General features: G+C 40.5%; 1 protein-coding gene across 50 annotated transcripts in view; it reads left to right on the top strand.

Moving 5' to 3' along the window:
- The window catches only part of NUDT6 (nudix hydrolase 6), an 88,560-nt gene that overhangs the window by 1,505 nt on the left and 68,166 nt on the right, over positions 1–18,889 (top strand). For all 50 annotated transcript variants that reach the window (XM_081544874.1, XM_081544875.1, XM_081544876.1 and 47 more), the window contains 2 exons: positions 3,261–3,464; positions 11,645–11,700. In XM_081544874.1, coding sequence (XP_081401000.1) covers positions 3,261–3,464; positions 11,645–11,700 — 260 coding nt within the window. The remainder of the gene's footprint in view (positions 1–3,260; positions 3,465–11,644; positions 11,701–18,889) is intronic.

Genomic DNA, 18,889 nt, shown 5'->3' with positions numbered 1-18,889 from the left:
AATGGCTACCCACTCCAGTATTCTGGCCTGGAGAATTCCGTGGACTGTATAGTCCATGGAGTTGCAAAGAGTAGGACACGACTGAGTGGCTTTCTCTTTGACCAGATTTCAAGTCCCACGTTCTGCCACATGCTTAGCCAGGCATTAGGATAATCACCACTGAAAATATCTGTCCCTTAGGTAGGTTGCTTATGTGAATAATGCCAGCTCTAATTACTTTACAGGATAGGTATGGTGACTAAAATAAATTACATGAGACTAATTTATAAACTCTGAAGTCTTACATAGTTTTTAATAAAATCCTAGTACCATCCCTAAGTGCTGGAGACTGTTTTAAGGACTTCAAAATTATTAACTCATTTAGTCCTTATAACCTGTGAAGTAGGTACTATTATTATCCTCATTTCAAAGATGATGGTACTAACAGATTAACTTTTCCTGGCTCTAGAATTTGTTCTTGCTGCACTCTAAGAACCATTGCTGGTTTTTGTTATTGAGTCAAACAAAACTGAATGATGTTGCCTATAAAAAGAAACAAATAAATAAATAATCTGAGAAGAAAGCCTGATAGGAAGAAAGCCTGATAAATCTTTCTTTTCAAGCAAATAGAACTGATTGTATATGATGTATTAGCAATAGTTGTTATGCACCTTTGCACATGAGGTCTATTTTACTGTTCCTATTATAGACAACTAAATTTAGATGAAGACGTATTATGTTGTTAAGCTTCACAAATATCTTCATAAGTGGGGAAATAACGCTGATTCTGATCCTTGCTATGCCACTCACTAGTTGTGTGACTTTAGACAAGTCAATCATTTAATAAATATGAATTGAGCCCAAGCATAATATCATGTTAACCTGGAGGATTGCAGATGCACAAAATATTGTGTGTGTGCGTGCTTAGTCATGTCCAACTCTTTGCAACCCCATGGACTGTAGCCTACCAGGGTCCTCTGTACACAGAATATTTGGATTAGAAAAATAAATGACAAAAGATATCATTAGGCATTGTGTAGTAAGTTCTAGTAAATCTGTCAGAGGAGTTCTTAAGTTCGCATTTGGAAAGCACTTAAGAAAAGCTTATTGTCAAAAGAGGTGGTATGTGAGCTCACTTTGAAGGATATATTTGAGCTAAGGAATGAGGGACAGGAGGAAAAACCATTAAAGTTTATTAGCGAAAAAGAGAAAAAAAGATTTTAAAATGATTCTTTGACTTTAAGCATTGGAGCCAGAAGTATACCTGTAAATAAAAACTACTTGAGGATGGCTATAGGAGTCAGTTTTGAATACAGGTATGAAGTTTGAAGCAGCAGCCTTCAGAAAAGGAGAGCAGCTGGAGAGCAGCAAAATTCAGTGTTCAGTGAGATCAGGACTGGTCAAGCATCTTTGTATAGTTGTTAGATGAAGCAGTGGGAGTGGACAGATTCTCCAAGTCAGAGTGTGAAGATGAAAAATAGTAAACAAGTGGCTTCAGCTTTTTCAGAGCTGTTTTTCTGAACTTTTTTTCCCTGAACTTTCAGAGCTTCAGCTTTTTCCCTTGATTGGAATGATTGAAAAGGAGGACTTGGGAGCTTCCTTGGGTGATAGAAATCTTCTGTAATCCTGACTGGAATGTGGACTACACAAGTGAATGCATAGGTCAAAACTCAAATGTTCGCTTAGGATTTATACATTTCACTTTATGTAATTCTGTCAGTTTTTAAGAAGATACCAGAGAAAGTTCGATGTGAGAAGGATGTGACAGGACCCCATAGCCCCAAATCAAGAAGTCTATTAAAGCCCCAAGTTGTTTGTCACTGTGTTAGTCACACTGACTTTGAAAGAGTAGAGAAACAATGGTCCTTAACGGTGATGCTTACCTCAGAGGCTGTACAAGAGGAGGGAATGGAATCTATTGCTGCTGCTACTGCTAAGTCGCTTCAGTGGTGTCCGACCCTGTGCGACCCCATAGACGGCAGCCCACCAGGCTCCGCGGTCCCTAGGATTCTCCAGGAAAGAATACTGCAGTGGGTTGCCATTTCCTTCTCCAGTTCATGAAAGGGAAAAGTGAAGTCGCTCAGTCGTTTCCGACTCTTAGCGACCCTGTGGACTGTAGCCTACCAGGCTCCTCCGTCCATGGGATTTTCCAGGCAAGAGTACTGGAGTGGGGTGCCATTGCCTTCTCTGAATGGAATCTAACCATTAAATAAATGATCCAGTCTTTTCCCCTCTCTCCACACACATTTTATAGGATTATTGTAAAGATTGAGATGGTGGATAGAGAAAGGGATCTGAAAAGTTTTTCTGAAACTGTTAAGTATTCATTTCTTCACCTATAAATTTAGGGGTGACTATACTTGCCTTTTGTGTTTTGAGAACTTAATAAAATACTATATCTAAAATGTCTGGATTTTAGTAAGGGCCAGATAAATGTTAGCATCTTTTTCCCCCGACTCAATCTTAAGTAACAAAGTAAGAGAATTTAAAGTCAAAGACCAAAAATATATTTTAATGTTGGTCATGGTATAATTAATAATAAGGTAAGATTACAAACAATTTAAATGTCCAAAATTAGGTTAGTTAAGTAATTTGTGGTACACCTGAATGTATGAGAAAAATTATGCATTAAAAATATATGTTCATTAAAGAATTTTAATAGTAGCAAAATGTCTATAATCTATTATATAAAAAAAGAAAGATGTTGTAAATTATATGTGGTATGACAGTTCCAAAATTATATTCATGGAAAAAGTGTCAAAATTTTAAATTTCTCTGTGTGCTAATGTGAAGTTTTGATTTCTTCATTTTCAAAATTTTCTAGAACTACCATACATTATTTAAAAGTAAATTTTTAACCACCTCAAAATGTATAAACCAAAAAAGCCACATATATATTTGAGACAGTAAATAAAAGCCCATAGTAGTCATTTATAAAGACTAAAACTCATTGTTAAAAAGAACAGCATTGAAACAGTAATTTATTTAAATCAGTTTGTTCATTCTACAGTTATTGAGCACCAGTTGTATGTCAGGTATTGTCAGATGATGTATAAAGATCATCACTATATTGATTTCATTTTCAAGAAATGATGGGGAAATTATGCTGCTGATGTATGTTAACAGGACATTTTGGGATCCCCCCTCACCCCCTCCACTACCACCCCCAGGTGGAGCTTAAGTATGACTTACTGGAGGAAGTGACACCCAAAGGTGAATTTTAATTTATTCCAATTTTCTCTCTGGAAAATATTTATAGATGTTTATTTTCTGCATTTTAGCTGCAGTACAGAAATGGAAATCAGAAGGTAGAATAGCGGTGTGGCTGCACATCCCCATCCTCCAAAGTCGATTTATTGCCCCTGCCGCTTCCCTGGGCTTCTGCTTTCATCACGCGGAATCGGATTCATCTATGCTGTCTCTGTGGCTGGGAGATGGGCCCAGCAGATTACCAGGATATGCTACACATCAAGTGGGCGTTGCAGGTCAGTTTCAAACTGAAGATAATCAGAATCAACTATTTAGAGGATTACCTAATTTATTCTTACAGCTAGCTGAAAATGAAGTCGCCCAGTCATGTCCGAGTCTTTGCGATCCCATGGCCTATAGCCCACCAGGCTCGTCCGTCCATGGGATTTTCCAGGCAAGAATACTGGAGTGGGTTGCCCTTTCCTTTGCCAGGGGATCTTCCCGACCCAGAAATTGAACCCAGGTCTCCCACATTGCATGCGGGCTCTTTACCATCTGAGCCATACTTTATTCATGTGGAATGAATAATTTGATTAAATGATTATATTCCATCCAACGGTAGCTAGTGCTTTAAAGAGATGAAGTTTGCCTTATGAATCAGCAGAGGGCAGCACAGAGAACAAGCAAGTTTAGTTTTCCAAAGGATATGTTTGAACATGTTTTACACAGACATTTGAACTTCACTACTGAAATAGTAACACTTAATTGGGATCCAGGAGTAGATCATTTCATTATGGTACAACATGTTAGTGTGAATTGTGTGATTTAATAAACCTGTAAAGTTGAATTTAAGGTAAAGCAAACCAGTTTTTCAGTGATTTGAACATGACTTCTTTTTTTAAAAATTTATTTACTTTTTAGATTCCATATATATGTGTTAGTAAGGAAAACTGCAGTATTGTGTTGGTTGGGCATTACTTCTTAAAGATACTTGAATGAAGTCATTGTGCCAAACAGTTGTTTAAAATAGTGTAATTTAAATGAAGAATTTTGAAGTCAGTGATTAGCTTGAATGCTTAGAGTTAAGACAGGAGTTCTCAAGTTGTGTGTGCACGTGCTTACTCACTCGTATCTGACTCTCTTTGACTCCGTGGACTGTAGACCGCCAGGCTCTTCTGTCCATGGAATTTTCCAGGCAACACTATAGAGTGTATCAAAATCACCTGGAGGGGTTGTTGAAGCAGATTGCTGGGCCCTAGCCTCAGGAGTTTCTAATTAATTTGGTCTGAGGTAGAGCCCGAAAATTGCAATTCTGATAAATTTTCTGCTGCTGCAGCTGCTGGTGTTGATGCTAGTTCTCTAGGATGACCCTTTGAGAACGAGAGTTAAGAAAACTCTCAGGTTTTCAGAAAAATGAAAATAGGAAAGAATCCTTGTAATTTATTACAGGACAGTAATATGTATTGTTAGTAATTTATTAGTAGTAGCATCATTTGCCTTCATATAATAACAATTTTAAAAGGTAGTTCTTATCTTCAAAGTCTTTTAAGGAGTTGTTCAAGGATTTCTAGTGTTTTCTCTGTCCATGGTCTCACTACCCTGTAGCAAATAGAGGCAGTTCAGCTTTCCATTCATCTCTGCTTTCAAAGACCACTTGAAAATTTGATGACAGTCTCACACTTCTTTAGAAAGACATACAGATAATTATCAGTTCATTGGTACAGACTTTCAAATTAGAGTTTCCAGTTAGTACTAGAGAATTAGTAATACATACATAAAGAGTCACCTGTGGAGAACTTGTTTATAACTAAGTACTATATATTATGGTTAAGATATGCCATAGGAGTTTAGGAGATGAGAGATCTGGAACTTGACCAGAGTTTTGAAGAATAACCAGGATTTGAAGGGGCAACAGGGATCGGAAGATACTGTAAGACATTTTTCTAGAAAGGTACAGTTTTTTAGATGAAGAGAAAAGCTACAAGATGTAGCTGGTTAAGGAAGTCAGAACATACCACCCTCAAATATGCCGAAGTGAAGACAATTGAGAGATAGCAGGAAGGGCTCTCTGCCTGACCCTTTCTACCTTAAAAGCAGGGCATAATTTTTTTCTACCATAAAGAGGAGAACATTATCACCAGAGATGGGGAGTTGACATTGAGATAAATCTGAACAAACCTTATGAAATAACAAGTAAAACAAGTGTTAATCACTCAATCATGTCTGAGTCTTGGCGACCCCGTGAACTGTAGCCCACCATGCTCCTCTGTCCATGGAATCCTCCAGGCCAGAATACTGGGGTAGGTTGCCATTTCCTTCTCTAGGGGATCTTTCCAACCTAAGGATCAATCCGGTGTCTCCTGCAGTGCAGACAGATTCTTTACAGTCAGTACAAACCTTATGAAAACAACCATTATAGTCTGCTAGTTTCTCCATCTAGTTAGTTCCTAGTCACTTCTTTCACCGTTTACCTCTCCTAGACCAAAGCCCTCTTTCTTTTGTCATTTCTGCACAAATTATCCCTCTTTCCTAGAATGGGATATAAGCCCCTGGGTCTAAACACTTTGGGGAGATTTTCATTTCTGTGGAGACCTCCACCCAGGCCACATGGTAATAATAACATCAAATAAAATGTACATATTTCTTATCCATTAATCTGTCATATGTCAGTTCAACTCAGGTCTCAGACACAGAGCTGAGTGAGTAAAGGGGAAAAAGAAATCATTCCTAGGGGGGTTCAGGATAGGGAACACATATAAACCCATGGCTGATTCATGTCAATGTATGGCAAAAACCACTACAATATTGTAAAGTAATTAGCCCCCACCTAAAATAAATAAATTTATTAAAAAAAAAAAAATCGTTCCTACTCTGCATTGGAATGGAGTGAGCTATGGCTTTCCTGCTGTCTTCAAACAGCAAGCTTCTATCTGCCTCAGAGCTTTTAAACCTACTGTCTTCTCTTCCTGCAGTGTTCTTCCAGAGGGCTTTGTTTATTGAGCTCTTTAGAGCTGAAATATCTCCTCAGAAAAGTTCCTGACCTTCCTGCATAAAATAGTCCTCCCACCTGCCAATCCCATCATCCTTTATCCAGCTCTGTTTTTTTTTTTTAATATTTATTTTAATTTATTTATTTGGCCATGCCGGGTCTTAGTTGCAGCATGCAAAGTCTTAGTTGTGGCATGTGGGTTAGTTCCCCGACCAGGGATCAAACCCAGGCCCTCTGTATTGGGAGCATGGAGTCTTAGCCACTGGACCACCAGGGAAGTTCCCAGCTCTGTTTTTGTTTGTAGAACTTATCACAATTTGAAATTATCAAGTCCTTAATTGTCTGCACAATAATGTGAAGTCCAGGAAGGCAAATATTTTATCTGGCTTGTTTACCTCTTAATCCTTAGACTAAACACAGTGTCAAGCTTCCTGGGTGGCACAGTGGTAAAGAATTTGCCTGCCAATGCAGGAGACACAGAAGAAACGAGTTTGATTCCTGGGCCAGGAAGATACCCTGGAGAAGGGAATGGCACCCAATCCAGGATTCTTGCCTGGGGAATTCCATGCACAGAGAAGCCTGGCAGGCTGCAATCCATGGAGTTGCAAAGAGGCGGATACAACTGAGCATGCATGCAAAAAAACTGTGTCTAGTATAACCTAGGTGCTCAGTAAATATTTCTTGAATGAATGGTTGGATAAATCTTCAAATGGTAATGTCAGCCCTCTGAAAAGGCAATTGCGTGGTGAAGGTACAGTATTGGACAGCGAGAGTACCTGCTTTTGACCTAGAAAGGACATCAGTTTCAAGGCTTTGTGAAGTTGGGCACTCAAAATTATACCACTCACAGGATTATTATGAAAAATAGTATAATACCTGACTAGTCGTCATAGTAACTGAATTCCTAATCTCTTTGGGTTTCAGTTCAGTCCAGTCACTCAGTCGTCTGACTCTTTACCACCCCATGAACTGCAGCATTCCAGGCCTTCCTGTCCATCACCAACTCCCGGAGTTTACTCAAACTCATGTCCATTGAGTCAGTGATGCCATCCAACCATCTCATCATCTGTTGTCCCCTTCTCCTCCCACCTTCAATCTTTCCCAGCGTCAGCATCTTTTCAAATGAGTCACCTTTTCTCATCAGGTGGACAAAGTACTGGTGTTTCAGCTTCAGCATCAGTCTTTCCAATGAACACTCAGGACTGATCTCCTTTAGGATGGACTGGGTGGATCTCCTTGCAGTCCAAGGGACTCTCAAGAGTCTTCTCCAACACCACAGTTCAAAAGCACCAATTCTCTGGCAGTGAGCTTTCTTTATAGTCCAACTCTCACATCCATACATGACTACTAGAAAAACCATAGCTTTGACTAGACGGACCTTTGTTGGCAAAGTAATATCTCTGCTTTTTAAAATGCTCTCTAGGTTGGTCATAGCTTTTCTTCCAAGGAGCAAGTGTCTTTTAATTTCACGGCTGCAGTCACCATCTGCAGTGATTTTGGAGCCCAAAAAAATGAAGTCTGTCGTTGTTTGCACTGTTTCCCTGTTTTCACTGTTTCTTTGGGTTTATTTAGCTTCTATGTTGTGGCCAGCAGGGGCTGCTCACATTGTGTTTACCAGTGCTGTTTTTGGCTCATGTTTATAGTGAACTAGGGAAAAGTTCAATTTGTGTAATGACAAATTATTAAAAATTAAGAGTAGATTTTCTTGGTGTTTCTCTGGCATTCAACTCATTTAAAGTCCAGTTAAATTATTTGTTTTTGTTGTTAAGTTGCTAAGATATTTCCAACTCTTTGTGACCCCATGGACTAGAGCACTCCAGGCTTCCCCATCCTTCACTGTCTCCTGGAGTTTGCTCAAACTCACGTCCATTGAGTCAGTGATGTCATCCAGCCATCTCATCCTCTGTCACCCTCTTCTCCTCCTGCCTTCAATCTTTCCCAGCATCCAGGGTCTTTTCCAATGAGTTGGCTGTTTGTATCAGCTGGCCAGAATATTGGAGTTTCAGCATCAGTCCGTCCAATGAATATTCAGGGTTGATTTCCTTTAGGATTGACTGGTTTGATCTCCTTGCTGTCCAAGGGACTCTCAGGGTCTTTTCCAGCACTACAGTTCTAAAGCATCAATTCTTTGGTATTGAGCCTTCTTTGTGGTCCTGCGCTGACACCTATACATGACTACTGGATAAACCATAGTTTTGACTGTACAGACTTTTGTCAGCAAAGGGGTGTCTCTGCTATTTAATATGCTCTCTAGGTTTGTCATAGTTTTCTTCCTAAGAGCAAGCATCTTTTAATTTCATGGCTGTAGTTGCCATCAACAGTGATTTTGAAGCCCAAGAAAATAAAATCTGCCACTGTTTCTACTTTCTCCCCATCGTTTGCCCTGAAGTTATGGGACTGGATGCCATGATCTTAGTTTTTTTAATGTTGAGTTTTAAACCAGCTTTTTCACACTCCTTTTGCATGTTCCTCAAGAGGCTCTTTAGCTCTTCACTGTCTGCCATTAAAGTGGTATCCTCTGCATATCTGAGGTTATTGATATTTCACCCTAAATCTTAGATTCCAGCTTGTGATTCATCAAGCCTGGCATTTTGCATGATGTACACTGTACATAAGTTAAATAAGCAGGGTGACAGTATACAGCCTTGACATACTCCTTTCCCCATTTTGAACCAGTCCATTGTTCCATGTCCGGTTCTAACTGTTGTTTCTTGACCTGCATACAGATTTCTCAGGAGGCAGGTAAGGTGGTCTGGTATTCCCATCTCTTTAAGAATTTTCCACAGTTTGTTGTGATCCACATAGTCAAAGGCTTTAGCATAGTCAGTGAAGTAGATGTAGATGTTTTTCGGGAATTCCCTTTTTCTATGATCCAGTGGATTTTGGCAATTTAATCGCTGGTTCTGCTGCCTTTTCTAAATCCAGCTTGGACATATGGAAGTTTTCAGTTCACATACTGTTGAAGCCTAGCCTGAAGGATTTTGAGCATTATCTTGCTAGCATGTGAAATGAGTGAAATTATACAGTGATTTGAACATTCTTTGGCATTGCTCTTCTTTGGGATTGGAGTGAAACTGACGTTTTCCAGTCCTGTGGCCATTGCTGTTTTCCAAATATGCTGACATGTTGAATGCAGCACTTTAACAGCATCATGTCTTAGGATTTTAAAAAGCTCATCTGGAATTCCATCACTTCTGCTAGCTTTGTTTGTAGTAATGCTCCCTAAGGCTCACTCAACCTATTATAGTGTGTATTTTCTAATAGAAGCCAACATTAATTATCTCTGTATGGTTTTCTTTCTTGACTTTGAAATGCTAAAATGGGATGTTTAAATTTCAGAGAAAATGGTTCTTCCATTTGTTGCATGTATCTATTCCCTACTGTATTGCATCTGTAATATTTATGACCACCTCATGTTCTATATGGAGAAGGCAATGGCAACCCACTCCAGTACTCTTGCCTGGAAAATACCATGGACAGAGGAGCCTGGTAGGCTGCAGTCCATGGGGTTGCTTAGAGTCACACACGACTGAGCGACTTCACTTTCACTTTTCACTTTCATGCGTTGGAGAAGGAAATGGCAACCCACTCCAGTGTTCTTGCTTGGAGAATCCCAGGGACGGGGAGCCTGGTGGGCTACTGTCTATGGGGTCGCACAGAATTGGACACGACTGAAGCAACTTAGCAGCAGCAGCAGCAGCATGTTCTATATGGGCTTCCCAGGTGGTGCAGTGGTAAAGAATTCGCCTGCCAGGCAGGAGACACAGGAGATGTGGGTTCAATCCCTGAATCAGGAAGATCCTCTAGAGTGGGAAATGGCAACTGACTCCAGTATTCTTCCCTGGATAATTGCATGGACAGAAGAGCCTGGTGGGCTACAGTCCATGGGATTGCAGAGTAGTACACGACCAAGCGACTGAGCACCATCAGGTGGCGCTAGTGGTAAATAACCCACCTGCCAGTGCAGGAGAAGCAAGAAACGAGGTTCCATCCCTGAGTGGGAAAGATCCCCTGGAGTAGGAAATGGCAACCCACTTCAGTATTTTTGCCTGGAGAATCCCATGGGCAGAGGAGCCTGGGGGGCTACAGTCCATAGGGTCACAAAGAATCAGACACTACTGAATCAACTTAGCTTGCACACATTCTACATTATTTATTTTTCATTTGTAACCTTCTCGTACCAGCCTCAGAACAAGAGCCTCATAATGATAGGGCATTTTGTTCACCACTGTATCCTTATGGTTCAGTTGCTAGGTTGCGTCTGATTCTTTGAGACTGTATCCTTAGCAATTGGAAAAGTGCCTGACACAAAAAAAGGATCTCAATTCATATACAAGTATAGAACCTACATGTATTATATATAGGAGCTCAATTAATATTGAATGAATGAATAGAAAATATATTTTTAACAATATCTTCCTACATTATGTAAATACAAAGAATGTTTAAATTATAGCATTTAAAGAAACTTAAGTTTCACTTAAGTTTCATTAAGTGAAAGTTGCTCAGTAGTGTCTGACTCTGTGACCCCGTGGACTACAGTCCATGGAATTCTCCAGGCCAGAATACTGGAGTGGGTAGCCTTTTCCTTCTCCAGGGGATCTTCCCAACCTAGGGATCAAACCCAGGTCTCCCACATTGCAGGCAGATTCTTTACCAGCTGAGCCACAAGGGAAGCCCAAGAATACTGGAGTGGGTAGTCTATCCCTACTCCAGCGATCTTCCCAACCCAGGAATCGAACCTGGGTCTCCTGCATTGCAGGTGGATTCTTTACCAACTGAGCTATCAGGGAAGCTCCAGATCGTTATAGTGTCATTTTATTTTTGATCTAGCATTACCCAAGGAGAGAAAAAACTTATTTTTGAGTACCTAATATCTAGCAAAATGCCTGTGTGCTGGGCAGTGTATATGTTGAATAAATAAATCAAAGAAATGGCCTAGAACTTTAAAAATATAAACTGCTGATTAAAAAGTATTCTGCAGCAATATATTGGTAAGTTATAAAGTTGTGTACTTAATGTGATAAGGAAATTTAAGTGGCTTTAAGGAAGAAGTCTTGAACTGAATGTTGAGATATTTGAGATTTGGATCATGTTTATACATAGTGATTCAAGGAATAAATATCAGAATGGAAAAGTCAATCCATTGATTCAATGGATATTTTTAAGCACTTAAAATTGGACACTAAATGCTTAAAAGAATAGAAAGAATATTTTAACTGTATCATCAGGAATAGATGATCTAGAGAAGGAGGTGCAAATGATTATTCTGTAAGATAGCATATGCTAGAACCATTGTTGTTACTTTCAGCCATTAAAAGACCCAAGATAACTGAGCAACTGGTTTCTTACTGAAGTTATTTTATAACTCTTCATGGATGAGGTGGTTATTTGAACTAGGCCTTCAGATGACCACAGGTAATAGTGTGGGAGTAGTCTAAGGTGAATGAAATCCATATTTTTCGGTTATCTTTTTCCCCCCAACAGGAGCTGTATTTGATGAAAATACTAGAAAAATACTGGTTGTCCAAGATCGAAATAAAGTAAGTTGCTTCTTCTTTATAGTTGCTTTCTAAATGTTTACTTCTATCTAGAGAAAAATAAAGTGTGGAAACTTTGATATGCTTAAAAAATTATAGAAAGATGTTTTTTATTTACTTCAATCAGTATTTTTATTGACATATGGTTAATTTATAGTGTGTTAATTTCTGCTGTGTAGCAGTGATTCAATTATACATGTATACATATTTCTTTTTTAATAGTCTATTCCATTAAGGTTTATCAAAGGATATTGAGTATAGTTCCTTGTGCTATAAAGTGGAACCTAGTTGTTTATTCATTCTATGTATAAAAGCGTACATCTGCTAACCCCAACCTCCCACTCCATCTCCCCAGCCCCCTCCCCCATGGCAACCACCAGTTTGTTCTGTATGTCCACGATTCTGTTTCAGTTTCATAGATCAGTTTGTATCGTATTTTAGAATCCACATATAAATGATATCATGTAGTATTTATCTTTCTGACTTCACATAGTGTGATAATCTCTAGTTCCATTCATGTTGCTGCAAGTAGCATTATTTCATTCTCTTTTTTTTCAAAGATTATTTAACTTTTTGACTGTGGTGGGTCTTCATTTCTGCATGCAGGCTTTCTTCAGTTGTGCTGAGCAGGGGTTACTTTTCATTGTAGTGTGCAGCCTTCTCATTGAGGTGGCTTCTCTTGTTACAGAGCACAGGATCTCTGAGCTCAGGCTTCAGTAGTTGTAGCATGTTGTAGCTTGCACGCTCCAGAGTGCTGACTCATTATTGTTCTGCATGGGCTCAGCAGCTCCACAGCATCTGGGATCCTTCTGTACCAGGGGTCAAACCAGTGTCCCTTGCATTGCAAGGCAGATGCTTAACCACTGGACCACCAGGGAAGCCCTGTCTTGTTCTTTCTTTATGGATGAGTAGTATTCTATTATGTATATATTTATATGTACCACATCTTCTTACAGGTTTTTCTATTAAATGGTAGTTTTGGTGATACAGAATTCTATTATATTTTCTATTGACCAATCATGATACAATGGTATTAAGTGAGTAATAGTTACATAATCACAACAGTAAAATATTTTGATCAGTTTTCACAGTCAATAGCTAGACAAAAAATAAAAGATAATGACAATTGCAAGCCACAATGGGAACATGATTAATCTAAATAAAATAATTACCTACAGTTTAGAGGGGGTCAAGCAGAGTGAATTGGTAAGTGAAAGTGCATACATGCACATATTTTCATCTACCCAGCCAGTGTATGTCTTTTGTTTGATACATTTAATCCATTTACCTTTAAGGTAATTATTGATATGTATGATCCTATTCAGAGAAGGCGATGGCAACCCACTCCAGTACTCTTGCCTGGAAAATCCCATGGACAGAGGAGCCTGGTAGGCTACAGCCCATGGAGTTGCAAAGAGTTGGACACGACTGAGCGACTTCATTCCACTCACTTCACTTACTTCATACTTTATCACTGGAGAAGGAACTGGCAACCTACTCCAGTATTCTTGCCTGGAGAATCCCATGGACTGAGGATCCTGGCAGGCTATGGTCCATGGGGTCACAGACAGTTGGACACGACTGAAGTGACTGAGCAATGATCCTATTACCATGTTCTTAATTGTTTTGGGTTTATTTTCTGTAGGTCTTTTCCTTCTCTTCTGTTTACTGCCTAGAAAGTTCCTTTAACATTTATTGTAAAGCTGGTTTGGTGGTGCTGAATTCTCTTAACTTTTACTTGTCTGGAAAGCTTGATTTCTCCATCAAATCTAAATGAGAGTCTTAAATTCTTTTTCAGAAAGGTTGCCTATCTCCACTTCATTTAGTTGTTTTTTGGGGAGTTTTATCTTGTCCCTTCCTCTGGGACATAACTTTCTGCTTTTTCATCCTGATTAACTTTCTATAATGTGGTTTTTGTTCTAGCCCCTGTGAACTGTGGTTCTTCTTGCTGCTTCTGTCTTATTCTGGTGGACAGGGCCTTTCTCCATAAATCTTTAATCCAGTTATCTGCTGATGGGTGGGGTTGTGCTCCCTCCCTGTTAGTTGTTTGGCCTGAGGAGACCCAGCCCTGGGGTCTGAGGGCTCTCTTTTTGCTGTTGTTCAGTTGCCCAGTTCTGTCCGACTCTTTGCCACCCCATGAACTGCAGCAGGCCAGGCCTCCCTGTCCCACACCATCTCCCAGAGTTTGCCCAAGTTCATGTCCATTGCATCAGTGGTGCCATCCAGCCATCTCATCCTCTGACACCTTCTTCTGCCCTCAATCTTCCCCAACATCCAGGGTCTTTTCCAGTGAGTTGACTGTTCGTATCAGGTGACCAAAATATTGTAGCTTCAGCATCAGTCCTTCCAATGAATATTCAGGGTTGATTTCCTGTAAGACAGACTGGTTTGATCTTCTTGCTGTCCAAAGGACTCTCAAGAATCTTCTCCAGCACCACAGTTCAAAGGCATCAATTCTTCTGCACTCTGCCTTCCCTATGGTCCAACTCTCACAACCATATGTGATCATTGGAAAGACTATAACCTTAACTATATGGACCTTTGTCAGCAAAGTGATGTCTTTGCTTTTCAACACACTGTCTAGGCTTGTCATACCTTTCATGCCAAGAAGCACTTGTCTTCTGATTTCATGTCTGCGGTCACCATCCACAGTGATTTTAGAGCCAAGAAGAGGACATCTGTTACTTCTTCCATCTTTTCCCCTTCTGTTTGCCATGAAGTGATGGGGCCGGATGCCATGATCTTAGTTTTTTAGTATTTACTTTTAAGCCAGCTTTTTCACTCTCCTCCTTCACCCTCATCGAGAGGTTCTTTAGTTCCTCTTTGCTTTCTGCCGTTAGAGTGGTATCATCTGCATACATGAGGTTGTTGATGTTTCTCCTGCCAATCTTGATTCTAGGTTGCAACTCATCCAGCCTGGCATTTCTCATGATGTACTCTGTGTATAAGTTAAATAAACAGGGGGACAGCAGACAGCCATGTCGTACTCCTTTCCCAATCCTGAACCAGCCAGTTGTTCTATACAGGGTTCTAACTGTTGCTTCTTGACTTGCATACATGTTTCTCAGGAGACAGGTAAGATGTCTAGTATTCCCATCTCTTTAAGATTCTTCCACAGTTTGTTATGATCCACACAGTGCAAGGCTTTAGTGTAGTTAATGAAATAGGTAGATGTTTTTCTGGGAATTCCTTTCCTTTATCTATGATCCAGCAAATGTTGGCAATTTGATCTCTGGTTCCCCTGCCTTTTCTAAACCCAGCTTGGATATCTGAAAGTTCCTGGCTCATGTAAAGCTGAAGCCTACCATACAAGATTTTAAGCATGATCTTAAATGGCAACCCACTCCAGTACTCTTGCCTTGAAAATCCTACGGACAGAGGAACCTGGCAGGCTACAGTCCATGGGGTTGCAAAGGGTCAGACACAACTGAGCGATTTGACTTGACTTTACTTTACTAGCGTGGGAAATGAGTCCAATTGTCCAGTAGTTTGAACATTCTTTAGTGCTGTCCTTCTTGGGATTGGGATGAGGATTGACCTTTTCCTGTCCTGTAGCTACTGCTAGGTCTTCCAGATTTGCGGACATGTTGAGTGCAGCACTTTGATAGCATTATCTTTTGGGGTTTTAAATAGCTCTACTGGAATTCTATCACATCCACTAACTATTGACAGCAGTGCTTTTTAAGGCCCACCTGACTTCACACTCCAGAATGTCTGGCTCTGGGTGAGTAACCATACCATTGTGGTTATCTGGTTAATTAAAATCTTTTTTTGTACAGTTCTTCATGTATTCTTTCCATATCTTCTTAATCTCTTCGGCTTCTACTAGGTCTCTATTGTTTCTGTCCTTTATTTTGCCCATCTTTGGATGAATTGTTCCCTTGATATTTCCAGTTTTCCTGAAGCTCTACTCTTTCCCATTCTGTTGTTTTCCTGTATTTCTTTGCATCATTTATTAAAGAAGGCCTTCTTGTCTTTCCTTGCTATTCTCTGGAACTCGGCATTTAGCTGGATGTACCTTTCCCTTTCTCCCTTGCTTTTTGCTTTTCCTCTTCAGTTAACCACTTTGCCTTCTTGTTGGGGTGGGTTTGTTCACTGCCTTCTGTACTATCTTACAGACCTCTGTCCATAGTTCTTCAGGCATACTGTTTACTGGATCTAATCCCTTGAATCTATTCATCACCTCCACTGCATATTCATAGGGGATTTAAATCATACCTGGCCAGCCTGGTGCTTTTCCCCCCTTTCTATAGTTTAAGCCTGAATTTTGCTTTGAGAAGCTGATCTGAGCCACAGTCAGCTCCTGGTCTTGATTTTGCTGACTCTAAAGAGCTTCTCCATCTTCAGCTACAAAGAATGTAATCAATTTGATTTCAGTACTGACCCTTTGGTGATGTCCATGTGTAAAGTCGTCTCTTGTATTATTGCAAAAGGATGTTTGCTATGACCAGTGCATTCTCTTGGCAGAATTCATTTAGCCTTTGCCATGCTTCATTTTGTGCTCCAAGACCAAACTTGCCTGTTACTCCAGGTATCTTAACTTCCTACTTTTGCATTCCAATCCCCAGTGATGAATAGAACACGTTTTTTTGGTGTTAGTTCTAAGAGCTCTTCTAGGTCTTCAAGGAACGGATCAACTTCAGTTTCTTTGGCATTGGTGGTAGGGGCGTAGACTTGAATTACCGTGATGTTGAATGGCTTGCCTTGGAAAGAAACCCATATCATTCTGTGTTTTTTGAGGTTGCACCCAAGTACAGCATTTCAGATTCTTTTGTTGATTATGATGGCTACTCCATTTCTTCTAAGGGATTCTTGCCCACAGTAGTAGATATAATGGTCTTCTGAATTAAATTCGTCCATTCCCATCCATTTTAGTTCATGGAGTCCTAGTATGTTGGCGTTTACTCTAGCTATCTCCTGCTTGATCACGTCCAATTTACCTTGATTCTTGGACCTAACATTCCAGGTTCGTATGCAATACTGTTCTTTGTAGCATCAAATTTTACTTTCATCACCAGACACATCCACAACTGAGCATCATTTCCACTTTGGCCAAGCCACTTCATTCTTTCTGGGGTTATTAGTAGATGTCCTCTGCTCTTTCCCAGTAGCATATTGGACACCTGGCCTGGGGGACTAATCCTTTAGTGTCATCTTTTTGTCTTTTTATACAGTTCATGAGGTTCTCACAGCAAGTATATTGGGATGATTTGCCATTTCCTCTTCCAGTGGATCATGTTTTGTCAGGACTCTCCACTGTGACCCATCTGTCTGGTGGCCCCACATGGCTTGGCTCAATGCTTCATTGAGTTACACAAGCCCCTTTGCCACAAGGCAGTGATCTGTGAAGGACTCTGTGGTAGGGTTAATGGTGACCCCCAGGAGGGCTTATGCCAAGGGGGACCTTCCATGACTACTACTGCCAGTGCTCCAGTCCCAGTGATGAGCCTCTGCCAGCCCACACCTCCACAGGAGACCCTCCAGCACTAGTAGGGGTTTTGGTCAGCATCCTTTGGAGTCACTGCTCCTTTCCTCTGGGTCCTGGTGCAGGCAAGATTTTGTTTGTGCTCTCCAAGACTGGAGTCCTTGTTTCCCCCAGTCCTGTGGAAGTCCTGTAATCAAATCCCGCTGGCCTTCACGGTCAGATTCCCTGGGGATTCCCAGTCCCTTTTTCAGATCCCCAGGCTGGGAACCCTGATGTGGGGTTCAAAATCTGCACAACAGTGGGAGAACTTCTGTGGTATTATCCAAGTTTGCGGATCACCCACCTGGTGGTCATGGGATTTTATTTTATTGTGATTGCACTCCTTCTACTGTCTCTCTGCAGCTTCTTCGTTGTCTTTGGATGCGGGATATCTTTTTTTGATGGGTTCCAGTATCCTCCTTTCAATGGTTGTTCAACAGCTAGTTGCGATTTTGGTGTTCTCACAGGAGAAGATGAGCACCCATCCTTCTATTCTGCCATCTTAAACTGGAGCTACCACATCTTTATTCGTTCATCTGTGGAAGGTCATTTAGGTTGCTTCCATATGGCACCCCACTCCAGTACTCTTGCCTGGGAAACCCCATGGACGGAGGAGCCTGGTAGGCTGCAGCCCATGGGGTCACGAAGAGTCGGACACGACTGAGCGACTTCACTTTCACTTTTCACTTTCATGCGCTGGTGGAGGAAATGGCAACCCACTCCAGTATTCTTGCCTGGAGAATCCCAGGGACGGAGGAGCCTGGTGGGCTGCCGTCTATGGGGTCGCACAGAGTCAGATATGACTGACGCGACTTAGCAGCAGCAGCATGACTGGGCTATTGTAAGTAGTGCTGCTGTGAACACAAACATGCAAGTATCTTTTTGAATTTGCATTTTGCTGGATCACATGGTAATTCTATTTTTAGTTTTTTGAGGAACTTCCAATCTGTTTTCCATAGTGGCTCTACAATTTTATATTCCCAGCAATAGAGTAGAAAGATCCCCTTTTCTCCACATCTCCTCCTGCATTTGTTATTTATATAGAGTTTTTAGCGGTGGCTATTTTGATGGTGTGAAGTGGTACCTCATTGTAGTTTTAATCTGCTCTTCTCTGGTAACCAGCAGTGTTGAGCATCTTTTCATGTGCTTATTGGATGTCTGTATTTCTTCTCTGGAGAAATATCTATTTAGGTGTTATGTCCCTTTTTCAGTTGGGTTGTTGGTTTTGTGTTACTGAGTTGTACGAGTTGTTATATTTTGGAAATTAAGCCCTGGTTGGTCTCATCATTTTCAAATATTTTCTCCCATTCTGTAGGTTGTCTTTTCTTTTTGTTTATGGTTTTTCCTTTGCTCTGCAAAAGCTTCTAAGTTTTATTAGATTCCATTTGTTTATTTTCTTTTCATTTTCATTACAAGGTGGGGTAGAAAAGATCTTGCTGTAATTTGTGTCAGAGTGTTCTGCCTGTGTTTTCCTCTTAAGAGTTTTATAGTATCTGGTCTTATATTTAGGTCTTTAATCCATTTTGAGCTTATTTTCCTGTGTGGTGTCAGGGAGTATTCTACTTTCATTCTTCTGCACGTAGCTGTCCGGTTTTCCGAGAACCGCTGTCTTTTCTCCATTGTATATTCTTGCCTCCTTTATCATAGAGTGTGTGTGTGTGTGCTTAGTCATGTCCAAGTCTTTGCAACCCCATGGAATGCAGCCCGCCAGACTCCTCTGTCCATGTA

Source organism: Giraffa tippelskirchi, chromosome 11, assembly GCF_054371585.1.
Source record: "Giraffa tippelskirchi isolate mGirTip1 chromosome 11, T2T-mGirTip1v1.2.pri, whole genome shotgun sequence".
In the NCBI taxonomy this organism is placed as follows: domain Eukaryota; kingdom Metazoa; phylum Chordata; class Mammalia; order Artiodactyla; family Giraffidae; genus Giraffa; species Giraffa tippelskirchi.
The sequence above is the reverse complement of the archived record's forward strand: the minus strand, read 5'-3'. Positions and strand labels throughout refer to the sequence as shown.